This window comes from Lonchura striata, chromosome 2, assembly GCF_046129695.1.
Source record: "Lonchura striata isolate bLonStr1 chromosome 2, bLonStr1.mat, whole genome shotgun sequence".
In the NCBI taxonomy this organism is placed as follows: domain Eukaryota; kingdom Metazoa; phylum Chordata; class Aves; order Passeriformes; family Estrildidae; genus Lonchura; species Lonchura striata.
Window position 1 is genome coordinate 86,719,880 of NC_134604.1, and position 20,884 is coordinate 86,740,763.

At 40.8% G+C, this 20,884-nt stretch overlaps 1 protein-coding gene across 1 annotated transcript in view; it reads right to left on the reverse strand.

The window, feature by feature from the left end:
- Nucleotides 1–20,884, reverse strand: part of AFF3 (ALF transcription elongation factor 3) — a 319,278-nt gene that overhangs the window by 24,119 nt on the left and 274,275 nt on the right. The window contains exons 11-14 of the mRNA XM_021538600.2: nt 14,822–15,856; nt 13,457–13,581; nt 9,695–9,896; nt 7,072–7,199 (exon numbers count right to left, since the gene is read on the reverse strand). Coding sequence (XP_021394275.2) covers nt 7,072–7,199; nt 9,695–9,896; nt 13,457–13,581; nt 14,822–15,856 — 1,490 coding nt within the window. The remainder of the gene's footprint in view (nt 1–7,071; nt 7,200–9,694; nt 9,897–13,456; nt 13,582–14,821; nt 15,857–20,884) is intronic.

The following is a 20,884-nucleotide window of genomic DNA, read 5'->3' on the forward strand; positions in this document are numbered from 1 at the left end:
CCTCAATGTACAACAATTTCATGTAGTAAAAGCAGCTTAAATCATCTTTCTATATATAGGAGCAGTTTCACAACTTTGGTAATCTAAACCCTAAAAAAAAAAAATGAATGTGTTGGAAAGGAGTAGAACAGCAAAATGAGCAACTTTAAAATATGATTAGAGCTAGGGGCAAATCAGAAGAAATAGCCGAGCCAGGGTGAACCCACGAGCAGTTTTGAAGCTGTGCCAGTATGCCCTGAACTTTCGGTCCAGGAGAAGCAAATCCTGTAAGAGCAGGAAAACCACATAATGTGAAAGGCAGGTATACACAGCCTATTTGCTGTCTCATAACAGGATATGACCCAGCTTGTTTGACATGCTGGGTCATAGATATGGGTGTTAATCTTTGGGGTGAATGACAGAGCTCAGCAGGTGTTACTATATAAAAGAGTGCTCTCCCCCGATGGATCCTAGCCTCCTGCCCATTCCACCAGTTAAATTAAATGTTCTTTTATGGGTTGTGGCCTGCTGTGTCTGAGGCATGGCACACACAGTGGAACACAGGCTGGGAGAGAGCCCATGGCATTGCCAAAGTGAGTACCCAGCTCTATGGAAGTCTCATGATCACTCTGGCAGACCCAGCAAGCCTGGAAGTTCAGCAGAGGAGCATGCAAGTGAAGAAGGCCAGGAGGCAAATATCGAGCCTTTTAAATGATAGTACTATAGGTATTTCAGAAAGATAGGAACAAAGGATCTGATTGGAGTTGGGCCAAAATGTGAGAAAAATTTACCCAATCACACTACTACACAACTACTATCTTGTTGGGTTTAGTATAACAAGGCCAATAGCTTAGATAAGATGAATAGATGAATTGCACAGATACCTAGAGGATGAGTTACTGTTGCAAAACTATAGCAGACAAAATTAAAGCCTGGCATCTAACAGAAATGAAATGCAGAATTACAAAAGTAAGTGGGGACTCCTATTTTGGCAAAAATGCAAAATCCCCCTGACTAACCATGTCAGTGTAATGAAATACAGAAGAACACGAGAAAGAGTCAAAATCTAATACAAATTCCTGTGTATGACCCAGATTCATGACTTAAAGATATTCCTGTGAAATTAATATCTAGACTAAAACACACAAGGGCAAAGTGTACAAGTTAAGAGAAAAGAATGGAACAACTATTCACAATAGGGACTTGAGTTCCTGTTTTAAAAGCAGAGGCAGAAAACAATATGTGCTTGCAGATAAACTACAATTTTGTCTCTTTTGATGTAAGTTAAATAGATGTGCTGAATGAAGCTAATTTCAGTTAGAGCAACAGCCTTTATAATCAGTCCTACAGAGACAGGGCGGGACCACAGCAGTCCAGATCTATTTTGTTTTAAAATGTCACAGAATGACACCTTGAATTCTCAAGAAGCATCTGTAAAGCAAAGGCAGAAAGACCTTCCTGGGAGAGGGTCCACCTGGCAGCCAGCTCTGATGTTTCTAGCACTGATGAGGGAGAAGACAAGGTATGGGGGAAACCATTGGGTGAGAATAAGTGTAAAGACTGGTCAGTGAATGGGGTGTCTATGCTGAAAAAAGCAGGTGATCCTGAAACAAAGATCCTATCCAGGGATCCTGTCCTGCGGAGACTGCCTAAGACACTTCAGTAATCACAGGATTTGAAAGAAATCATAACCAGGCACTAAAGACTAGGAAGACATCTGATAAGGATTTTGGGAATTGATGTTCCCTCATTTGTGTTAAATTATCACAACCCCTCTCCAGCTCTATGCCTTATTGTTGGTTCTCAAAATGAACAGGGTATTCCCAGAGCAAAAATCAGTTTGAATGGTTTACCTATGATTCTCTAAAGAGATTATTGTTATTTCCCAGTATGGTTTGTCATCACTGAAAGATGAAAACATCCTTTATATGTTGAAAGAATGATCACAAAAGCTGTATTGCATCCTTGAGGAATCACAGCCTTTGCACCCTAGGGCAATTGCAGTGAGCCTTCTTGTCTAAAAGGGAAACTTCTGGGTAACTATATTGTTAAAAATGGATTTGAAGCACATTCTTCAAATATATGTAAAGTTATTTTCCACTGCCACAAGGACAGCTAACTGTCTTGGGAATTAAACCTCAGATAGAGGCATTAGACTACCTTTTCCACATCCCAGCCATGAATCCTGGCATTGAGCATGATGAAAACCCACATCATTCTGTGATCCAGCATAAGCAGACAAATCCCCAGTAACACTGTGATGGACTTGTAGATATTAGTAGAAAAACAAAACCTAGGGAAACAAGCTCTGACAAGAACCAGAGATGTGACAGAACAGCAAAAACAATGGGAAGTTGGATGAGACTTCCTCAAATTCAGTGTGAGACAGACTACTCAAAGAGCTGCAGGGTTTGGACTGTCTTTGTTATTCAATGCTGACATCTGCTCATGGCTCACTGTGCAGAGGTGAGGAAAGATTCTCTTCTACCAAGAGAGACGGGTGGAAGAGACTGTTTTCTCCCATCTGTGAAATTCAGTTCTACTTCTGGAACCTGGAAGAGTGTGTTTGCTGAACCTGATTAGAAGACCCTTGTCTTGCTTGCTGTTATGATTTAAAGTGGACTGAAGGTATTTTCTAGTCAATCTGTAGAGTAAGAAAAAACTACATTAAAATTAATTGATACAAACAAATTCTCTTTCATAAGTAGCAAAATATTCAGAGACTATTTCAGACCTGAGTCCATCAATAAAACCATTGGCTATACCTGTGCAAATGAAATAAGGAGGGCAAGGATGCCAGCTTTATCATTTGATCATCCATGCAGTGTAATTGCTAATATTCTCCCTGGCATAGTTTTGAGCTCAGACAATGCCTGGGCACAGCTTGGAGTCAGCACAGGCTAGGGACTATTCTCAGGAGGCAGTGAATGTTCTTTGTTTTGGGGAGTGAAGACAGTTTAATCATATAAACATAAGCCTGCTGAACCACTTGCCTGCAGGAGCAGAGGAGGCACATGGATGTAGCTAAGTTCAAAAGAGGTCCACAGTTCTGGCTTTCCTTTGATGACAGGGACTAGAGGCTAAAAATTTACTCTGTGAAAACCTGCTAGAGCTTATGAAGCATCTATTTCCCACCAAAACAAGCCCTCATAAAGAGTCCCTTTAAAGGTGACCTTGCAGAGAGCAGGCAGCTAAATTATCTAATCACAGGAGGCAGTGTCTGGCATGTCTAATGTTATTTTCTCATGGTCAGCATACCTATGAGAAATTCAGTGCCATGAGTAAGAAGGGAGGAAGAGGAAGACTGGGTAGGTCAGGTGAAGTCTTGAAATCCCCTAAAGCCAAGAAACTCAGAGCAGTCCACAGTAAGCTTAGGAATTTGTAAGGAACTTAGTGTCATAGGTGTTGGTCTGACTAGTTATTTTCTAGATTATTGATGAGAAGAAAGAGGAGCCACTCTCTGTTCCTGAACTGTGCTCCTCAGGATGTGTTCAACACCACAAAAGTACCTCTGAATACTCCACTAATCCTTAAGGCATTTTGAACAATTCAAGTAAGATCACTTCCAGATGTATGAGTCACAACCTAAGAACACTTTTTCCACTCTGAGGAGGAATAACAAGGAAAAGAAGTCTGAAAATGAGACACTTGGGGTTCAAGTCAAAACAAAGATATGCATCAGGAAGTTATTTTCATAAGCTCTATGTGTAACGCCTTTACAGGTGAATATTTTCTGGGTATACAGTCTACTGTTTGGCAAACACAGGAATTCTATCTCACTGCAGAATATGTCCCTTAGACAATGTATAGCTGATGACTGTCTGTAGCACCTAAACCCATAAGGTGGAAGAGACATTCAGCAAAATATGAACTTAAAAAAATGCTGTTGAAGATGTATTATCTTGCTCCTATAAGGCAAGAAAAAAAGAAAATTAAGTGTAAGTGAAGAAAAACCAACACCAAGTTTGAAATTATAACTCAAAATTCAAGCAAAAAAATAACCCCGAGGAGCATATTCTGATTTAGTTATAAGGAAAGATGGGAAGCTGGGTACACTCTGCTATTTTTTTACACTACACAAGCAGTATTTTGAGGGTGCCCTTGGGCACCCACAGGATGTCTATGCCTAGCACTTCAAGGACAACAGTATTTGTTCCTAAATGCAGTTATTGAGAATTCTGTTATTCAGTGAAATTACATAAGTACTCAATATGGCTTTAAGCAGTATTATGGAGCCTTGAAAATGTTCTCTTCATGGAGTCAGAAATCTCCAAAAATCCAGGAAATCTCACTAAAAATTACTACTGGACACAGCATTGATGTCACTGACACATGTGGCATGCCGGGTACCTTTTAAGTATATTCAGATTTGTCAGCAAACAATGGCAAACCAGGGGAAGGAGACTTTTGAAGACAGTTAGTTATATTTACTGTTACACTGCAGTGTATGTGTGTACAGCACTCTGCCAAGCAAGATATACTTTTTACTGACCTACTTGTGTTCCAATTTATTGCTAGTGACAGCTGTTGTCAATGATCTGGAGAAAATAAATTGAGATTACAATAAAGAGACACTGACTGGTCAAAAAAATTAGTTGTTGTTTTAAATCAAATAGAAGGGATTTAGTATCTTTAAAACTTTAGAGTCTGATTAAAATTAAGACTTTAAAGCCATGGCTGGATTACAGTAATTCAGAACTTCATGGATTATGAGATGAAATACTTCATAGGCATCATTTACGATGAATGCTGCCATTAGGATTACTACATAATTTTGACCTACTGTATTGCATTCCTTCAAATCCTCTGCTGTGGTGCTATACAAATTTGAAAGGCACTGGCTGCCATATTTAATTTGATCCTTCTAACATGTGAGTCAAATTTGTTGACATTTAACATTTGCAGCCAGTCTAATCTGCTGTATTTCAGTGACTGCTCTGTACAGGATTTTCAGAATGAAGATCCACTGTAGCTGGTATTCTGGTGGTGTATCCCAGCTACAAGACGACAGCTGTAGTACTTGACAGGCTCCCTCCTCTTGTTAGCACAACTGACATTTAACCGTTTCTGGCTTTTTAGGCCAAATTAGAACATATTTGCTTCTGTGTTTTACCTTTTTTTTGCCGTTTTAAACTTTGTTTTAGTGGTCTACAAGTTGCTTGGGGATATTTTACATGGAAGGCACTACACATGAACAGTTTAATTGTATCTCTCTCTGGAAAGATGAAAATGTTTTATTTGAGATGCTTGCCAGAGGAATCACTTGTAACACTAATGGAGAAAGCTGGTGATAAAAGCCTTAGATGATAGAGACGGTGACCAAAGCAGATCTCCTATGACTATATCCTAGGGGAAAACCAAAATAAACCAGTTCCCCTTTATTTTTTTATTTTTTTGGCAGCAGCTTCAGGGAAAATCAGATGAAGACACAATAGTTTTGTTGTAGCTGTTTCTATTTTTTTTTCTAATCCTACAATTTTGACTTTTATCGGACACTCTGACACCTTTCTGCCTTGTATGTACATGTTTAAACGGCAAAAACAATTGAGCAGCTGCAAGTAAATTATAGATGATAGAGTATTTTAAGAGATATGAAGAGTTAAGTAGTACTTATAAAGAGTTTCATGTTTCCTCGATGGAGATTGTTGAATAAGTGTACCAAGAGAGTTAAAAACATGGAGAGAAGTGGAGAAAGAGGGTGAATAAGGATATATACACAGGAGAGTTTTCTCCGAAAGAGGCAGAAAAACTGATTGCATTTATTCAGTTACATCTGCTTATGACTGCCATGAATATGCACAAAAATTAATCTCACCAGTCCTCTTTTCTTGACATACAAACCAGATACATCCTTTTGAAGTCCACAGGAATTATTTATACCTTTTGGTAGGAAATATGTTTTCTTTTTATGAGAGGTTGCTGTTTCTCTAGTTAACCTTGAGACCAGATAGTGTGAACAAGCATAACAAAAACAGTAATAATAATAATAATAATAATAAAAAAATTAAAAATCACAATTTTGGTAGAAAGCAGTTCCTTAGGAAATCAGGTTGTTTGTTATCCCAGGGTTTCCTTTGGTACAAAGGAGTTTGAGATGTCATGGGTAAAAGTCTGGAAATATTAAAAATATGTCAAGGTGACACAGCTCAGAGCTTTAGGCAGTTTGAGGCATACCTTGAACAGAACCTCTTCTACACTACCCAGAAACAAATATCAATATTTGCATGCCATAGCATTAACAGTCAAAAAGAAACTGGGTTTTCTCTCTCCCACATCTAGATACTAGGATTTCAATCTTCAGTTTCACCATTATATTCACTAAATAATACTATGTACTAAACGACCTCGGGGACAAACCAACTTTTTTCCTTTACCAAAAATAATGACAATTACAAGCTTAAATTATTTTAAGAAGAAGGATATGTGAAGAATGAAGTGGAAGTGGGGAGGGCCAGGTATCCCTCCAGATACTCAGGCTAACCATTGCTGCTTCCTGTTGCCCCTGCCTTTGTGATACCTTGAGCTGAGCAGAAGTAGCCATGACAGCAGCAGCTGTCAAGGCTCAGGAAGGCCAGGATATCTCCAACCTCAGGCTTGCCCTGCTCACTTTGCTTGGGTGTTGTGGGACTGGACTGGTGCCAGCTGCATCCTGGCTCTTGGCTCCCTGTCCTTTAGGGAACAGCCAGTCCTCACTGCTCCCAGATGATCAGGGACTTTTGATAAGGGCTTGCAGTGACAGGACAAGTGGGAGTGACTCAAAATGAAAGATGGTAGTTTTAGATTAGCTGTTAGGAAGAAATTTTTTACTGTGAGGTTAAGTATGGGAACAGATTACCCAGAGAAATTGTGGAGTTACCCATACCTGTAAGTGCTCCAGGACAGGTTGAGTGGGGCTTGGAGCAACCTGGTTTAGTGGGTGTCAGCCCTTCCCACAGAGTGGAATTGGCACTCAGTGATCTGTAAGGTACCTTTAAACTCAAACCATTCTATGACTCCATGATTCTAGCAATGTCTCAGATCCCATTGGACAAATTGTATTTTTCTCTCTTTAAATACCATTGTTTTCTTTATTTTAAAGTCATATGTACTCACATATCATCAAAGATAAGCTTTGTTCTTCTGCAGTCCCTGGGTGTGGTGGATAGAGGTGGCCAAGGCTCTGTTTGGAACTGTGGCTTATTGCAGAGAAGAATATTTTCTGAATTGATGTGAATTGCTTTCTAGACAACAAACAGTAGATAAGACATTTAGGAATTGGCTAATAACTTAAAAAAAAACCCAAGTAACAAAAACCAGAGAGTCTTTGCATTGTGATGTATACTGAAAGTTAATTTTCCTGCTATCTCAGCAGAGAGTATGTGTAAGTGTCCTGACACTGATGGCCACAAAGTCACAGATACTGCTCAAAGCACTTTGTAAAGGGTTTGAGTTTCAATATGATAAACAGCATAAACTGGGCTAAACTCTTAGTAACTATTAAAGTACTCTGAAACACAGAAAGTGAAATTATTAAAGAATAGATCTGTTGTCATTTAGAAGATTAAGTTATACCTCTTGCCTTCAGCTTCCAACCAAGCATAGTACCTTGCTTAGGAGAGCACAGCTCATATTTGACGTGTTTCACGCTACACTGGTGATGTGCCTGTGCTGTATGAATTTGTAGTCCAGGTTTCTTTGTGCTCCAGAGCTCCCCTAATCAGCTTGTAAGACCTCTTCTCTGTGCTGCAGTGGAAGCACATGTCTTTTGGCAGGGTCTCATGCACTCCCTCAGCTGCAGCCCTGTTCTTCCTGTGGCCTCCTGAGCACCTTCATCCCACCAAGTGACCTGCTGTGGGGGCTACTGTGCACTGGTATGGAGCAAAACAGAGGGCTCCAGGTGGTTTTTGTTTGATAACCAAAAAATGCTGTTCCAATGTCAGATGACAGGCAGAAAGGCACCAGGGACATGGGAAAAAAGTTCAAATGGATAAATGCCCACTGTGGATAAGCTTTGAGTGCAGTTTCTCACTTGGGCCTGCCAGTTGGGTGCCAGATGAGAAGATGGAATAAAACAGAGCAAAGTTTAACATTTATAGTTCATGAGCTCTCATCTTCTATATGGCGCATCCAGATCAGCTCATCAGGCTAAAGTTTTCAGATGAATAACCAGATACATAAGAATTTTATTGCAAAGGTTGTTAAATGTTGACCAAATGGTGCATTGCTAGGCTATGCAGAAAATCTCAGTGAAATCCATTTGCTAAGGGTGTGGATCATAAAGCAATCACCTTTTACTTTTGATTTCCAGCACATTTGCGTGAGAATGAATTTAAATTGTTTTCAAGATACCCAGTGAAGAATCATAATTATAATTCTGAATGGGTTATAAACTTCTAAATTTATGTTTTGGAAATTAAAATGTTTAAAATTTTACATTTAATTAATGAAAAATAAAGTAATAACTATAATATGTTAAAGGACTTTCTACTGGAATATTTTATGTAATTGGGTTCTTTTTCAATTTACCAAAAGCATCTGTGAGATATTCTTGGAAAACACAATTTTTGCTAACCTGTTTTTGAAAACATGTCCAAAATTAAGATTATATCTACTAGTTCCTCCTTTGCTCTCAAAAAAAAAAAAAAAAAGTATAAACATATATGCTTAACAGATACAAGGAGGCCACTTATCCCCACAGCAAAAATTGCTGGAAGAGGCCACTGCTACCATTCAGATAGCTTGTTTTCCTAGTTGCTTAGGCATTAATACTTAGGGTTTTGAAGCCTCTTTTGCATCAAATAACAAACACAGAAAATAGATAAAGAATAAAAAACGTTAATAACATTTGTAGCAAGGAGAGGAGCATGGGCAGCAGAGTGTCTTAACAGCTTCTCTAGATGCTACAGCATTGGGCATCAAGATGATGGTATCCAAATTGTTTCTTCTAGGTATTTCACATAATGCAGAACAGTGTCATAGGCAGGAGGTGACGGTAGTCTGCCCTTGACCATCTGCTCACAGTGTCTGTAGGCTAGAGGGTAGGGTATGATTTTGAAAGATGAGATGAGAGATGGAAATTCCTCCAATTAAAAGAGCTAACAGGCTCTTCACTCCAGTATTCTAATCACAGAACTCATGAAGAAATGGGGGAAGCATCTACTCTCTCTCTGCTCTGAAGGCAGAGGCCACAATGCAGTGCTGTAGTACAGCCTTATCTGGAAGAGCACTCTGGGCACACTTAGTGGGAGCAAGACTCTCTTATAAGGATATGAATACAACTCTGATGGAACTCAGTTGTGAGGCTGGTGCTAAGATGTCACAAGTATAAGTAGAACCTTATGAAGTTTGTTCTAAGACAGAAGAATTTGTAGGCACACCCATGGTTAGGCAGTGGCTGAGTGAGCCCTTATACAGTAGGGCCTTATGCTTATGAATAGGGGGCTTGCATCATGCCCAAGCGATGCTCTGGAGGCCTAAAGCCATTTGTTTTGGACTATTAGCTTTTACCTTTTGCTTATGTAGCCTTTGCTATTTGCTTGTTTTACAGCCTGCCCTCTTTCCTTTCTTCTATGCCTTGCTAAACTCCAAACCAGAAAAGCTGAACTTAGAAAATAACATTCATTATTACAACTTTTTTATTTTTTTGCATAATATTCTGCAAAACTATCACGGACTGCAATACAAAGTGGAAAATATACTGCTAAGCTTTATATTGTGAAAAACAGCACACACTTACATTGAGGTCCCCAGGATGTGGCTGTGACTGGATTTCACCCTTATGTTTTTTGCTGGAGGAGATTGAAGGTAATAGACTGCTGCCATTAGGTCTGCTGGAGGAAGTTAAATCATCGTTGGAATATTTGTGTTTTGATGCATCAGAGAGGGGAGAGACGGGTGACCGAAGCATTTTCTCATTTTTATTTATTGGTATTGCCAAGCTGGAAATGGAAATTACAGTAATGGAGTGTCACAAAGCTGGCTTTGAGAAAGGTAAATGTTTTATATATTACCAAAACTTCGAATTTAAAACCTGCTGGCAGGATAAAGTCTATTGGTATCTGGAAACGAGCTTACAGTATTGGGACCAAGAGTTCATTTACAAATTTGTATCATGTTTCTTCTCTTTCCCTTCAAGGCAAATTGTCATTCTGGAGTTAATATAAAGTCTGTATCAGAGTACTTGAAAAAAAATACAGAGATAAATGGCTACTTGCTCACCATTTCTTAAGGGATAGCTGGAGATGAAGATTAGGCTCTGAAGTGTAAGTTCAGGTTATGGAGCCCTATTTCACCATTACAGGTGACAATTTATAAGCCATGGCAATAAAACCATATGTGAACTAAAACAGGAAATGGGTTTAAAGATGACTGGCTTGTCTTTGTGCTCAGTGCCCAGCCTTTGGTAGCAGTGTTTATACTAATCAAATACAGATTTTGAAGACAAAGAAAGATAGGCTGATAATGCAGACAAAAGGAAACATATGCAAACAGTAGACACAGAGAAATGTGAGCTGCTCTATCTTCTAAAGCAGAAAGCTGTAATACAGACAGTATTTTCAGCTTTCATTTACTTGGGAGAAGTTTTGGATGAGAAATCAGACACCATATAAATATGCCCAGAAATAAACCTCAGATACAATCATTTGAAGAAAATATTTAGCTGAAAAACTTAAAACAACACCCAAAAATTGCAAGTTTTTTTAAGAAGATAGTTGGAATTAAGACTAAAACTGTGATTAAGGTCAGAAAGACAATTTTAATACTATACCTTTCCCTGTCACATTCCCCTTTATTCAGCCTATTAGTTTTTATGGACAATTCTCACTTCTTTATAGAAGTGTATCAGGCAGTATACACTTAATGGAATCACAAAAAAGAATACAGTAAAAACTATACTTCATTTCTGCACATAATTTCAGGGAACAGAGCTAATTAAATGTGCTCTTATCATACATTTGTCCATTTATCTGACAAGTCTTTAAAAAGTAGCTGTAAAAGAAGCCATTAATTGTAATTCAGAACCTTTACTGTTTCACATGGCATAGTACCTTTAAAACACCATGTCAACTGTTTTGCTTTAATGACCAATTGGTGTTTACAAAAGCAAGACTCAGAGTGTGAAAGATAGACAACTGTGCCCTTCTTCTCCCCCTAAGAAAAACAAACTCTTTAGCACTATTTTGAATGTGCAGGCTGATGCTGTCATTTCTTTTCCTCTTTCCAAACACAAATCCATGCTTTGGCAACCCATGTTTATACATCACTGTCAAAGTGTGGGCCCAAAGCATCCAAGGGAAGCCATGGCTCTTTGGAAGTATACCCAACCCTCAAAAGCTTAGCTCTGAACTTGTGAGGAGTAGCTGAAATTTCTACTTGTGCTGCACAACTTCTACATGGCCTTTGGTCACGAAGTAGGGCCCACCTAAACAGTGTGAGCAGGCAAAGTGCAGCAGCACATGTTATACTGAGAGGCCATGCAGGACAACTTGCAGCAGAGGACTGTCAGAGCTGTGATCTGCTGGAAATGAGCAGACTGTGGATCTGATATTGGTGCAAGATACCTGGGTATTTCTGAGCCTGCAGCCCTTCCTGTCAAAAAGGACATTACTTAGTCTGCCTTCCAGACTGTAATTCCACAAATAGAAAATGTTTATGGCTAAAGGTGGTCTTGCTCCTCTCATTGCTACCAGCCCTCAGCTGTGCTGCCAAAACTGTCTGGGTGGCTTTACTGGGAGATGAATACTACTCCTCTGTCAAACAAAATACCCAAAACTAAAGAAGGAAAAAGAAAGATAAAATAGAAAAAGAAAAAGGGTAAGTAAAAGAGACAGAAGGAGAAAAATAAAAAAAGAAAAGGAAAAGAGGAAAAGCAAAAGAAGAAAAAGAAGAAGAAAATTAAGAAGAAGGAAAAGGTAAAGAAGAAGGAAAAGGATAAGGATAAGGAAAGAAGAAATAGTTTTGGTTTCAAACAAGTTTCTTGAGTATATTTACAGGTGAACCTCAGAGGCATGGTATAACTGGAGAGGGGATGTGCCAGCATGAGCAGATGTTGGTTGCAAGAGGACCAGGAGGTCCTGATATCTGCCCTGCTGGTTTAGCTACAGCCTCAGTAGCTCTTCCTCAGCTGTGGGAATACCAGCATTTGATATCATGTCCTGCAGCACGGCACAAACCACAGGAACACCTTGGAAGCAGAGCAAACCAGGAGGCAACTGTAGGAACTAGGAAGCAACTGTACATTTCAGAAACTCTTTGTTCCTCTAACACACAATTGCTACTGATGTACTGAATATAATGTTAAGAAAAACACAAATTATTGTCTTGCTTCCAGGAAGCACAGAATTAACTCTGTAACACAGCAAGCTATGTCAGCCATGCTACTCTCTGAAAATTAAAGCAACATAAAACATATGACACTGGGGTAACAGGAACAGCATGTCTGCATGCAGCCACACAAAAGAAAGGAATTGTTCTGGGCATTGTTTTCACTTTATGAAACGTATATGACATGTCAGAACAAAGAAATTGAATGCATATTTTTTAATAAACACTATATATATCAGTTTTCTTAATGATTTCTTCTCTTATTAATGACAATCTCATAAAAAATGTGTACAATAGCAAAGCCGACTACAATAAATGCAAATATTTTCTTATTTTGTAGCAGTTTCATGCCAAGAAGTACCCTGATACTACCAGAAAAATAATTAAAAAAACCAAACCTGATAGCCAGCATGTACCAAGCAGCATGCAGCTGAACTCTGAAACTGTGCATGTCTAAGTTTGACTGCTGGAAGCCCCCAGAGAAACTCAAGTGTGATTGCTCTGACATTGATAGGGCTCTGTGTGCATAAACCATGCCAGTGAATGCTAAATATTCATCTTTTGTTTCATGCCCTATATCCTCTGAAAATCTCACTTTTAAAAAAGTCTTAAATTCCTTGTCCTGGAGTTCTTACTAATTACACAGAATGGAATGCTTGTAATCTCAAAAATACTGATTCTCAGATATATTCTGGAGCTGAGTATTGCAGGCATTTTTATGAATATTTTTTTCAATCTTTTCCACAGAGCTGATACATAATTCTATTTATACAGTCAAACATAAAGCTTGAAACTTGTAAGTAAAGAAATTAAAGAAAATATAAGTAAAGAAAGGGATACAGGATGGTTGTATATGTGAATTGCTGCCTACAACACAGGGTTAGGGAAGATGTCCTGGACAATCACACTGCTCTGGCTATAATTACTTGTTCCATGAACCTCATACTTGAGCTCACAACTTCTTTGTGCAACAGGGCAAAAATGCAAGTACATGAATGTGTCAGGAGCTACCAATTTAATCATTAAAGCAGAAGAACAGAGACTGCAGCAGTTAAATTTTCAACATAAAATGCAATAATTAAAAAATAAATCCTACTAAAGGAAAAAGTAACACCTGTCAATAAACTGAAACTAGTTGTATGATTCAGTGGTAACTAAGAAGGAAAAAGCTTACCTATTTTCATTTATATTGCAGTGATTTGCTGTTGTGATGCTTTGGGCAGAGGCAGCTAAACGTGAAGAACTCTCCCGCTCTAAGTGAGTCTTCTTGTTGTCTCTGCACTCTTCCTCATTCTCACACTGAGTGAAGAAAAAAGTAATATTTTTTTATGGTTTGGATTTACTACAGATCCAAAAATCTTTCAGTAAGTCAGGGACTGGTATTTTGTGTCATTTTGTTACAAATGATGATACTTTGTTTGAGCATATGGCTAACATGGATCAGAGACGATTGGTCCATGTCTTAAAAAATAAAATCTCAAGAGGCAGCATGTAAAGAGATGGGTACAATATAAAACTTGGTTTCCACCATTTCCCCACTTGAACCAGGGTTGCCACTTTTCAGATACTAATAAAACAAGAATGAAAAAATTAAGAAAGATAAAACAATATGGAAGACTGCTTTAGATAAATGGTACTCAAAAAATATACAGATCCATCTGCACACATACAGTAGCTTAGAGGGCAACAGAAAACTGTTCAGAAATTGAGCAGATGATGATTCCAGTTCAGAATGACTTTTGAGGTCAGATCAGTACAAACAGACCAGAAAGACTGTACGGTGTACAGCTTTGGCCATTGAGCGGAGGGGGCCTTCCCCTTGGCAACAGAAAGTAAGTGGGAGAAGCAGGGCAGAAGGGTGGATGTGAGCAGAGGGCTGTGCCCACCCAAGCACTGTGACAGTGTTGCTGAGGAGGGGCCAGCTAACAGACTATGGTCCTACACTTATAGCCCCAAGGGCAAATGGGGCCACCAGGGTGTGAGGAAGCCAGGATCCAACATCCAGAAAGAGTCAGGTCCCAGGTCTCTGCGAATGCATCCCTAACAAAGCCAGGGCTCCCTGCTGTGCCTGAAGGGCTTGCCTCTTGCTGACAGTCAGAAGGGAAAGAAGATCCTGCCTCTTTTACCATACATGCAGTGATACTGTGTCGGCTACGACAAGGCAGCAGACAGTTGGACCTTCGCTGACCTGAGCGTCATTTCCAAATACTCAGGTTTTGAGAGAAGCCTCAGGAGATAAAATTATGCTACTATAAAGGCAGTGCCTTCGCTAAGGCACGCAAAGGCACACGCACAGCAGTCAACGCTGTCTCCAAGGAGCTGTGATCCCTCGAGGCCAGGAATTTCATCACCTTCAGGGCTGGCATTTCCTCAGGAGTTTGGCCACTCCCTACGTGGAAAGCAGGGACAAATCCCAGCTCTGAAAGGCCAGCCTGGAGAAGATGTTGCCATCGAGCACTGGACGTGGGTGCAAGCGGTGTTAGCCTCCCACTTGCTGGAGGCTCCCCTACCCCCTGTGATCGGCTCCCCAGCAGCTCACCTTGCGTTTCCTTCTAGATTTCGGTAAACCCTTCTCTGCGGGGGGTTCAGCACTACTACCCTGCGGGAAGCTGGCCGCCTGGTTTGCTCCGGCGCTCATGGCCAGCGGTTCTTCGGGCAAACGCTCTGGAATCCTGGACAAAAGAGCCAAGTCAATGTTGACCCACAGCGACTTTACCTCATCACTGTCTTTCAGAGGAGACAGGAGCTCATTCCTACCGAAAGGAACCAGGGTGTAAAACTGTTCCTCCAGCTCCTTTGCTATTTCACTACCAGTCCTGGCATTAATAGAGCCAAAGGCACTGCAGCCGCCGTGGGGTTTGCTGGCGGGGCCGGTCCCCGCGTCCTTGGCACCCCGCGGCTCAGGCCCGGCTGCCGCTGGCGCCTTGGGCAGCGGGCGCTCCTCCCGCTCCGACTCAGAGCCCGAGTCGGAGGAGGATGATGAGGACGAAGACTCGGTCTCGATGAACTCCTTGGATTTGGGCGCCGTTTTGCTCGGCCCTCGGGCCCGGCGCTTCTCACCAGCTGCAGCTGAGCGGGGCTCGCGGCGGTGCCCCGCTCTGCAGCCGCCGGCGGGCCGGGCCCTGGGCGCCTCGCCGGCAGCGCTGTCGGGGAAGCCGTGGCTCCGGGGCAGCTCCTCTGCGCTGGGGCAGGGCGGCCCGTCTCCGGCCGAGCTCCTCTCGGCGCGCCGCGGCGCCTTCTTCCCTGCCGCCCGCCTCGGCGGCCCGCCGTCGGCAGCGAGGGGTGACTTCTGCCGGCTGCCCTTGCTGCCCGGCGCTTTGCTGGCGGTCCTGGGCCGCGGCCCGTCCCCCGCGGCGGCGGCGCTGGCGGCGGTGCGGCTCTCCTCGCTGCGGTGCTCGGCCGGGCCCTCAGCCGGGGTCTTCTGTCCTTCCTGCCGCTCTGCCTTCACCCGGCCGTAGTAGGGATGGGCTTCCAGCGCCGGGCCATCGTGGTGGGCTAGGATGGGTGCTTTGTGAGGGGTAACTTTGTTCAGCCACTTGTCCAGCTGCCACTTGTTGGACGAGGGCGGCTCGGGCTGAAAGGGAAACAGATGGCAACGAGCTTAGTGCCGAGGCCCTGCTGCCCCCGCCCCGGGGATCCCTCTGGGACGGAGGGACGCCGCATCCCTCCGGGCACCGCGGAGATTTCCCTTCGGTCCAAGAGCCGCCCCACCCTATAGCAACCCCTTGGCACTAGCCCTGCGTCGCAGGACAGGGCTCGTGCTTTGCAAGCGGGGATGTTTTTGGTGTCAGAATGGGGTTTGAAGATGAGAAGGAGAAGGGCTTCTGTGATGCATAATTTCCAAGGGTGATTCACAACAGCAGTACTGCCATTGGCTCTACTAGGAAACACTTCCAAGTTTCCAAATAGAAAAAAATGCAATGGTAATAGGAAGGGAGGAAAACAACGCAGGGTATAGCTGAGGGTATAGCAGGGTGTAGCTGAGGTATAGCTAGGGGAGGATTGCTATCAGGAAAGCTAGGGATGTGTATTTTGCGTCCTGTGCCATTGTAGTAAATACAGAAAGCATTTAAGAAGCATACAGAGTGGCATGAGGTAGGGAGTTGGAGGGCTAACCAGGCGCTTCATATAACCTGATTAGTATTGACATTTTAATCCACAAATATTTGTTGTGTCGTGGTGCTGTCAAGGGTTCATTTTGTGAGCATTGTGTGCCTGTTAGTTTTTCTTTTAATGTCTATCACAACACTATCAAGTTATAAGAGTGCATCTAAAATATAATGGTGTTCGGACAGGGAAGAAGTGTGATAATTATGATCTAAAATGTAACCACAGTTGAGACATATTATTTCAGAACAATTTGTGACTGTTTTCTAGTGTTTCTTGCAATCAGTAATTTGAATGTAATAAAACCAAGAGGAAAGGCAAAAAAGAAATAGCTGATGGAGTAGATGGCTAGCCATAACCTAACCCCACAAAAGCCAAAGCAAGAAATTTCCTAATTTCCTCAGATGGAACCAATATTTGATTCACTAGGCTATTGCACGTGAATAATCAAAAACTGTGTCATGAGTCAAACATGAAAACCATCAGTGCTTTGGAAGAAAGTTTGCTCAAGAGAGAATATCCACAGTCTAACTTAAAAGAGCATCTTACTTCTTATTTAAAGTAGGTGCCTGAGGGCAACACAAGTTTCTTGTACAGCCAAGGGCGCCTTCAGAATCACCCACTGAGGATTGTATGCACTCTACATGGAGCAAAAGCTCCTAAAATAAGCAAAAAAAATTAGACATTTGAATTCATATGACAAAACTATTCCTTCTAGCTAAAGTGTCTAATTTACTCATTACTGAGCTAGCTGTGACCTATGGGAAGTTTGCAGGACTGAGTTACATTTATGCTTTTTGAAGCATACTCCCTAATATCTTACATGAAGAAGTTCTTTCCTGAGCTGTAAATCTTGCAAATAGATGGTCAATATTTCTCTTGGATGAAGCTGTATTTTTACAACCCTTAACTCTTTATCTAAAAATAAACAGCATTTTTTTTATTGCTGTTAAAGATACATATAGATTTGTTTGGTGCCATTCACTGTTCACATACTGAATTTACTGGATGTATAATAAAAGGTTCACTATACATTGAAGTCTTTCCACTGTTCAGAGGTATTCAGAAAAGGAGATACATCAGAAGCACATAGGGAAAAATACACCTCTGCCCATAAGTATAGGTCAAAGTGAGTGTCGCTTGAAAGTTTAAAAAACTTCCAATTCATCTATAACATCCCATTCTGCCTCTTTATGTATCTTGTAATTTTTGAAAATGGTAGCTCATGGATTTCAAGGGATCACAGTAATGAGGAGAAAAAAGTGATTACACCCTGCAGTGTCATTACATGGCAGTGCTCTAGGACTTTTCTAGAGTAGTATGTCTTCTATTTGGCATAATACCTGTAGTCCTACCAACCTATCTGCCAGCTATGAAGTTTAATAAAAAGGATCAACAGTATTACCAGCTTTACTGGTTTTGTCAGCAGTTTCAGGTGCACTTTTGATGTTTAGTTAAATAAAAATGCAAATCCTTGTGGCTTCTGATAATAATCCCTAAGATATGTCTGCTAAAAAAATCCTTGAAGATCTATCTGATAAAAGTAAAATGTCTGCAGCCCATCAGGTAAATTAAAAGAATCCAAATTTAAAAAATCAGAACTTTAAAACTTTTCTCACTCATTCTGGGCCCTGATACCATTTCTGAATATTTGAGATTCTCAGTGTACATGAGTGATGCCAGTTCATTTTTGGAAGTAATTTATTCAATTGATTGTTCTAGCTGAAAATTACTGTACTTTGAGATCACATTAAAAAAAAAAGGCACCTTGCAAGAGAACAAATCATGACAGCTAAGAATAAATATCAGGCCTGGTAAAAAATGGACTGAGAAAATTCACTTGATAATTTTGCCCATCCATTATACGTGCCTTATTATAATTATTTGTGGGAGAAAAAGAAAATCCCTAATTTCCACTTCACAAACCTTTCTGTGGAAGAAAAGTTGGTTTACTTGAATTGGAAGTTTTTCAGCAGAAATACATATGAATATATATCCAGAGTATTCTGAGACCAAAATGCTCTCGCTCATTGGTTTTGATGTCATGGAAATATGCTGCCCCTAGGGCCTTTTAGAGAACTGGGCAGTTTTCAACTGGGGTAAAGCCAGTGCTGTCCAGATGGGCACTAGTAATAGGAATAACACTCTGTGATCAGCTGATTTGCAATTAAATATAGGTTTGGCATGAAAACTCAAGCCAGGAAACTTAACAGAACAAAGATACTTTCAGGGATCAACATACCACAGACATGTGCCAGGCTTCATGAAGAAACAGGATGTGATACATTTCCTTAAATATTCTGGGTGGATTCATCTGTACAACATAGACACCTATATCTTAGCTAGTCAACAAGTTCCTTCTTCAGTCAGTGGACTACTCTTCTAGGGTGTGAAAAATTCCCTCTTGAAATAGACATATGAAATAGGCCAGATGAGCTGGGCCCTAAAATTGTCTTTTCTGCTCCACAGACTGTAAAGGGGAGGCTGAGGTGGTGAGCAGATGTAGGTATCTACAGGAGAAGTGTGCAAATTTAGGTGGGATGACTCCCACACAGCATGTCTCAGATCTCTTCAAGGCTGCAAGTGCAACCAGAGGCATGAATGGCATGCATCCAGAAAGAAACTTGTCAAAATGTTATCCAGAAATGCTTTCTAGGATAAAGGGCTGTTAAACAATTCCAGTGTAATAGGGTCACTCTATGTTTGTTACTACAAACAGGGACCTAAAATGTGGCTAGTATGTGGTAAACTTGAAGTACAGCACCACTTAAATTGAGAGATAAGAGAGCCCATAACATATGCATGGACTTACACACCATCCCTACAAGCTACTCTGCCTGTTGTAAATCCATGTACTAATTTACCCTTGTGGTAACTTGCTTGTGCTGCCTTGTTATCAAATACTTCATCCAGGGCAAGCCCAATGAAAATGTGGTGCTTTCTTGTTATGTTTAAGGTGCAGACAGCAATGAAGAAGAAGATGATGATGATGACGATGATGATTACTATTACTTAATTGCTACTATTAACACTGCTGCTAGTGCTTTAACAAATTAGAACTGGGCATTCCCATGTATTAGACACAGCACACCTATACTATAAGGGATGGTAGTTGACACAAATTTTCTGGTGGGATGGGAGAGTATAGTTTGCAGTCTGTCAATAATAGTCCGCAGAACAGCCAAAACTCACGAGTCCTACTTGCAAAGGTAACTATAGCGTCTACAGATGGTCTAGTGGTAAAATTCCATTTTCTTTTGCATATGTGACTACTTAAAAAGGACAAAGAAACTAAAGGTTGTGAGCTAGTCACAACAGCAAAACCTGTAAAGGCCATTGCATCTGGTATGTGGGGCTGGTGAGGCTCAGAAAGGGGTGTCTTTTCTGGACTGGTTACTGTTGGTGAGGCCAGTGATCCTTTGTCCCATGGGTTAGCTTCTCTGCTTCCTTCCTGCCCATTCCCCACTCTTGTCCTCCCTCATAGTAGGAATTCATGGTTGTCTAACCAAAGAAAGCTTTAGTAACGGCCTGCAGGATAATTCAATGGAACATAGAACAAACAACCCAAATTTTTAACTTTAGAAATGTAGCTTTTTCTATATACTTCACACTCAATTTTTTTCAGCCATCTGAAAAAGGATAAGACGTCATTGTTTTCCAGATTCCTCATTTATGACGTTAAGGTCATTCAGAGAATTCACGACTTCAGCAAAGAAACAGGAGATAGAAGTCTCAGTTCCTTGTTCGTAATTTTAGGTTTGGCAGTCCACAAAACTTTAACTACTCCCATTAATGTCTGAGGCACCTTAATTTGTCCACATCACTGAAACTAGTCTGAATGTTGTCTCCTGTTCTAGCTCAGCCATTATTCTTAGTTTACTGCAGACATAAAGTGAAGACAGCTGAGCTAGTCACTACTGGCTCTAAATAGTCAGTGGAAAGAAACAGACACTTTTAGGGTGCAATTCATCTAATCTACTTTATATGTATGCTTTACAATGAGCTGCTTTTTCACTCTAGGCAACTGCATTTAGGCACCCGAGAAAATCTCAAAATTAGATGAGAAAAAAATTACAGAAGACATGAAACAGCACTTGAATTGTTATATAACCTTAAATGCAGAAGATACACTGTCCGAGAAATAAAAATCTTTGAGTATATGCATATAATGTTTCAGATTATGGAGGTGAAAAAAAGAATGAAGGCATCATAATGGTTTGCAGATTTCTACATTAAGTTCCTCCCAGCCTTTAAATATGGCATGTCTGCCCAGTGTTGTGCCCAGTGTTGTGCTGGACTACTCAAGTTCATTAAACCTGAAAGCAACAGTTAATGCTAAATCAAAAATCAAGATTTATTTACTTTTTTTTTTATTTATTTGTCTTAGCCAATAGATTACATTAATTTTAAGGCTAAATCTAGAATTGAGTCCACTACTTAAACTTAGGTGGACATGGCCTTATTTTAGGGAGCTTCCAAGGACCTGTCTCTTTCC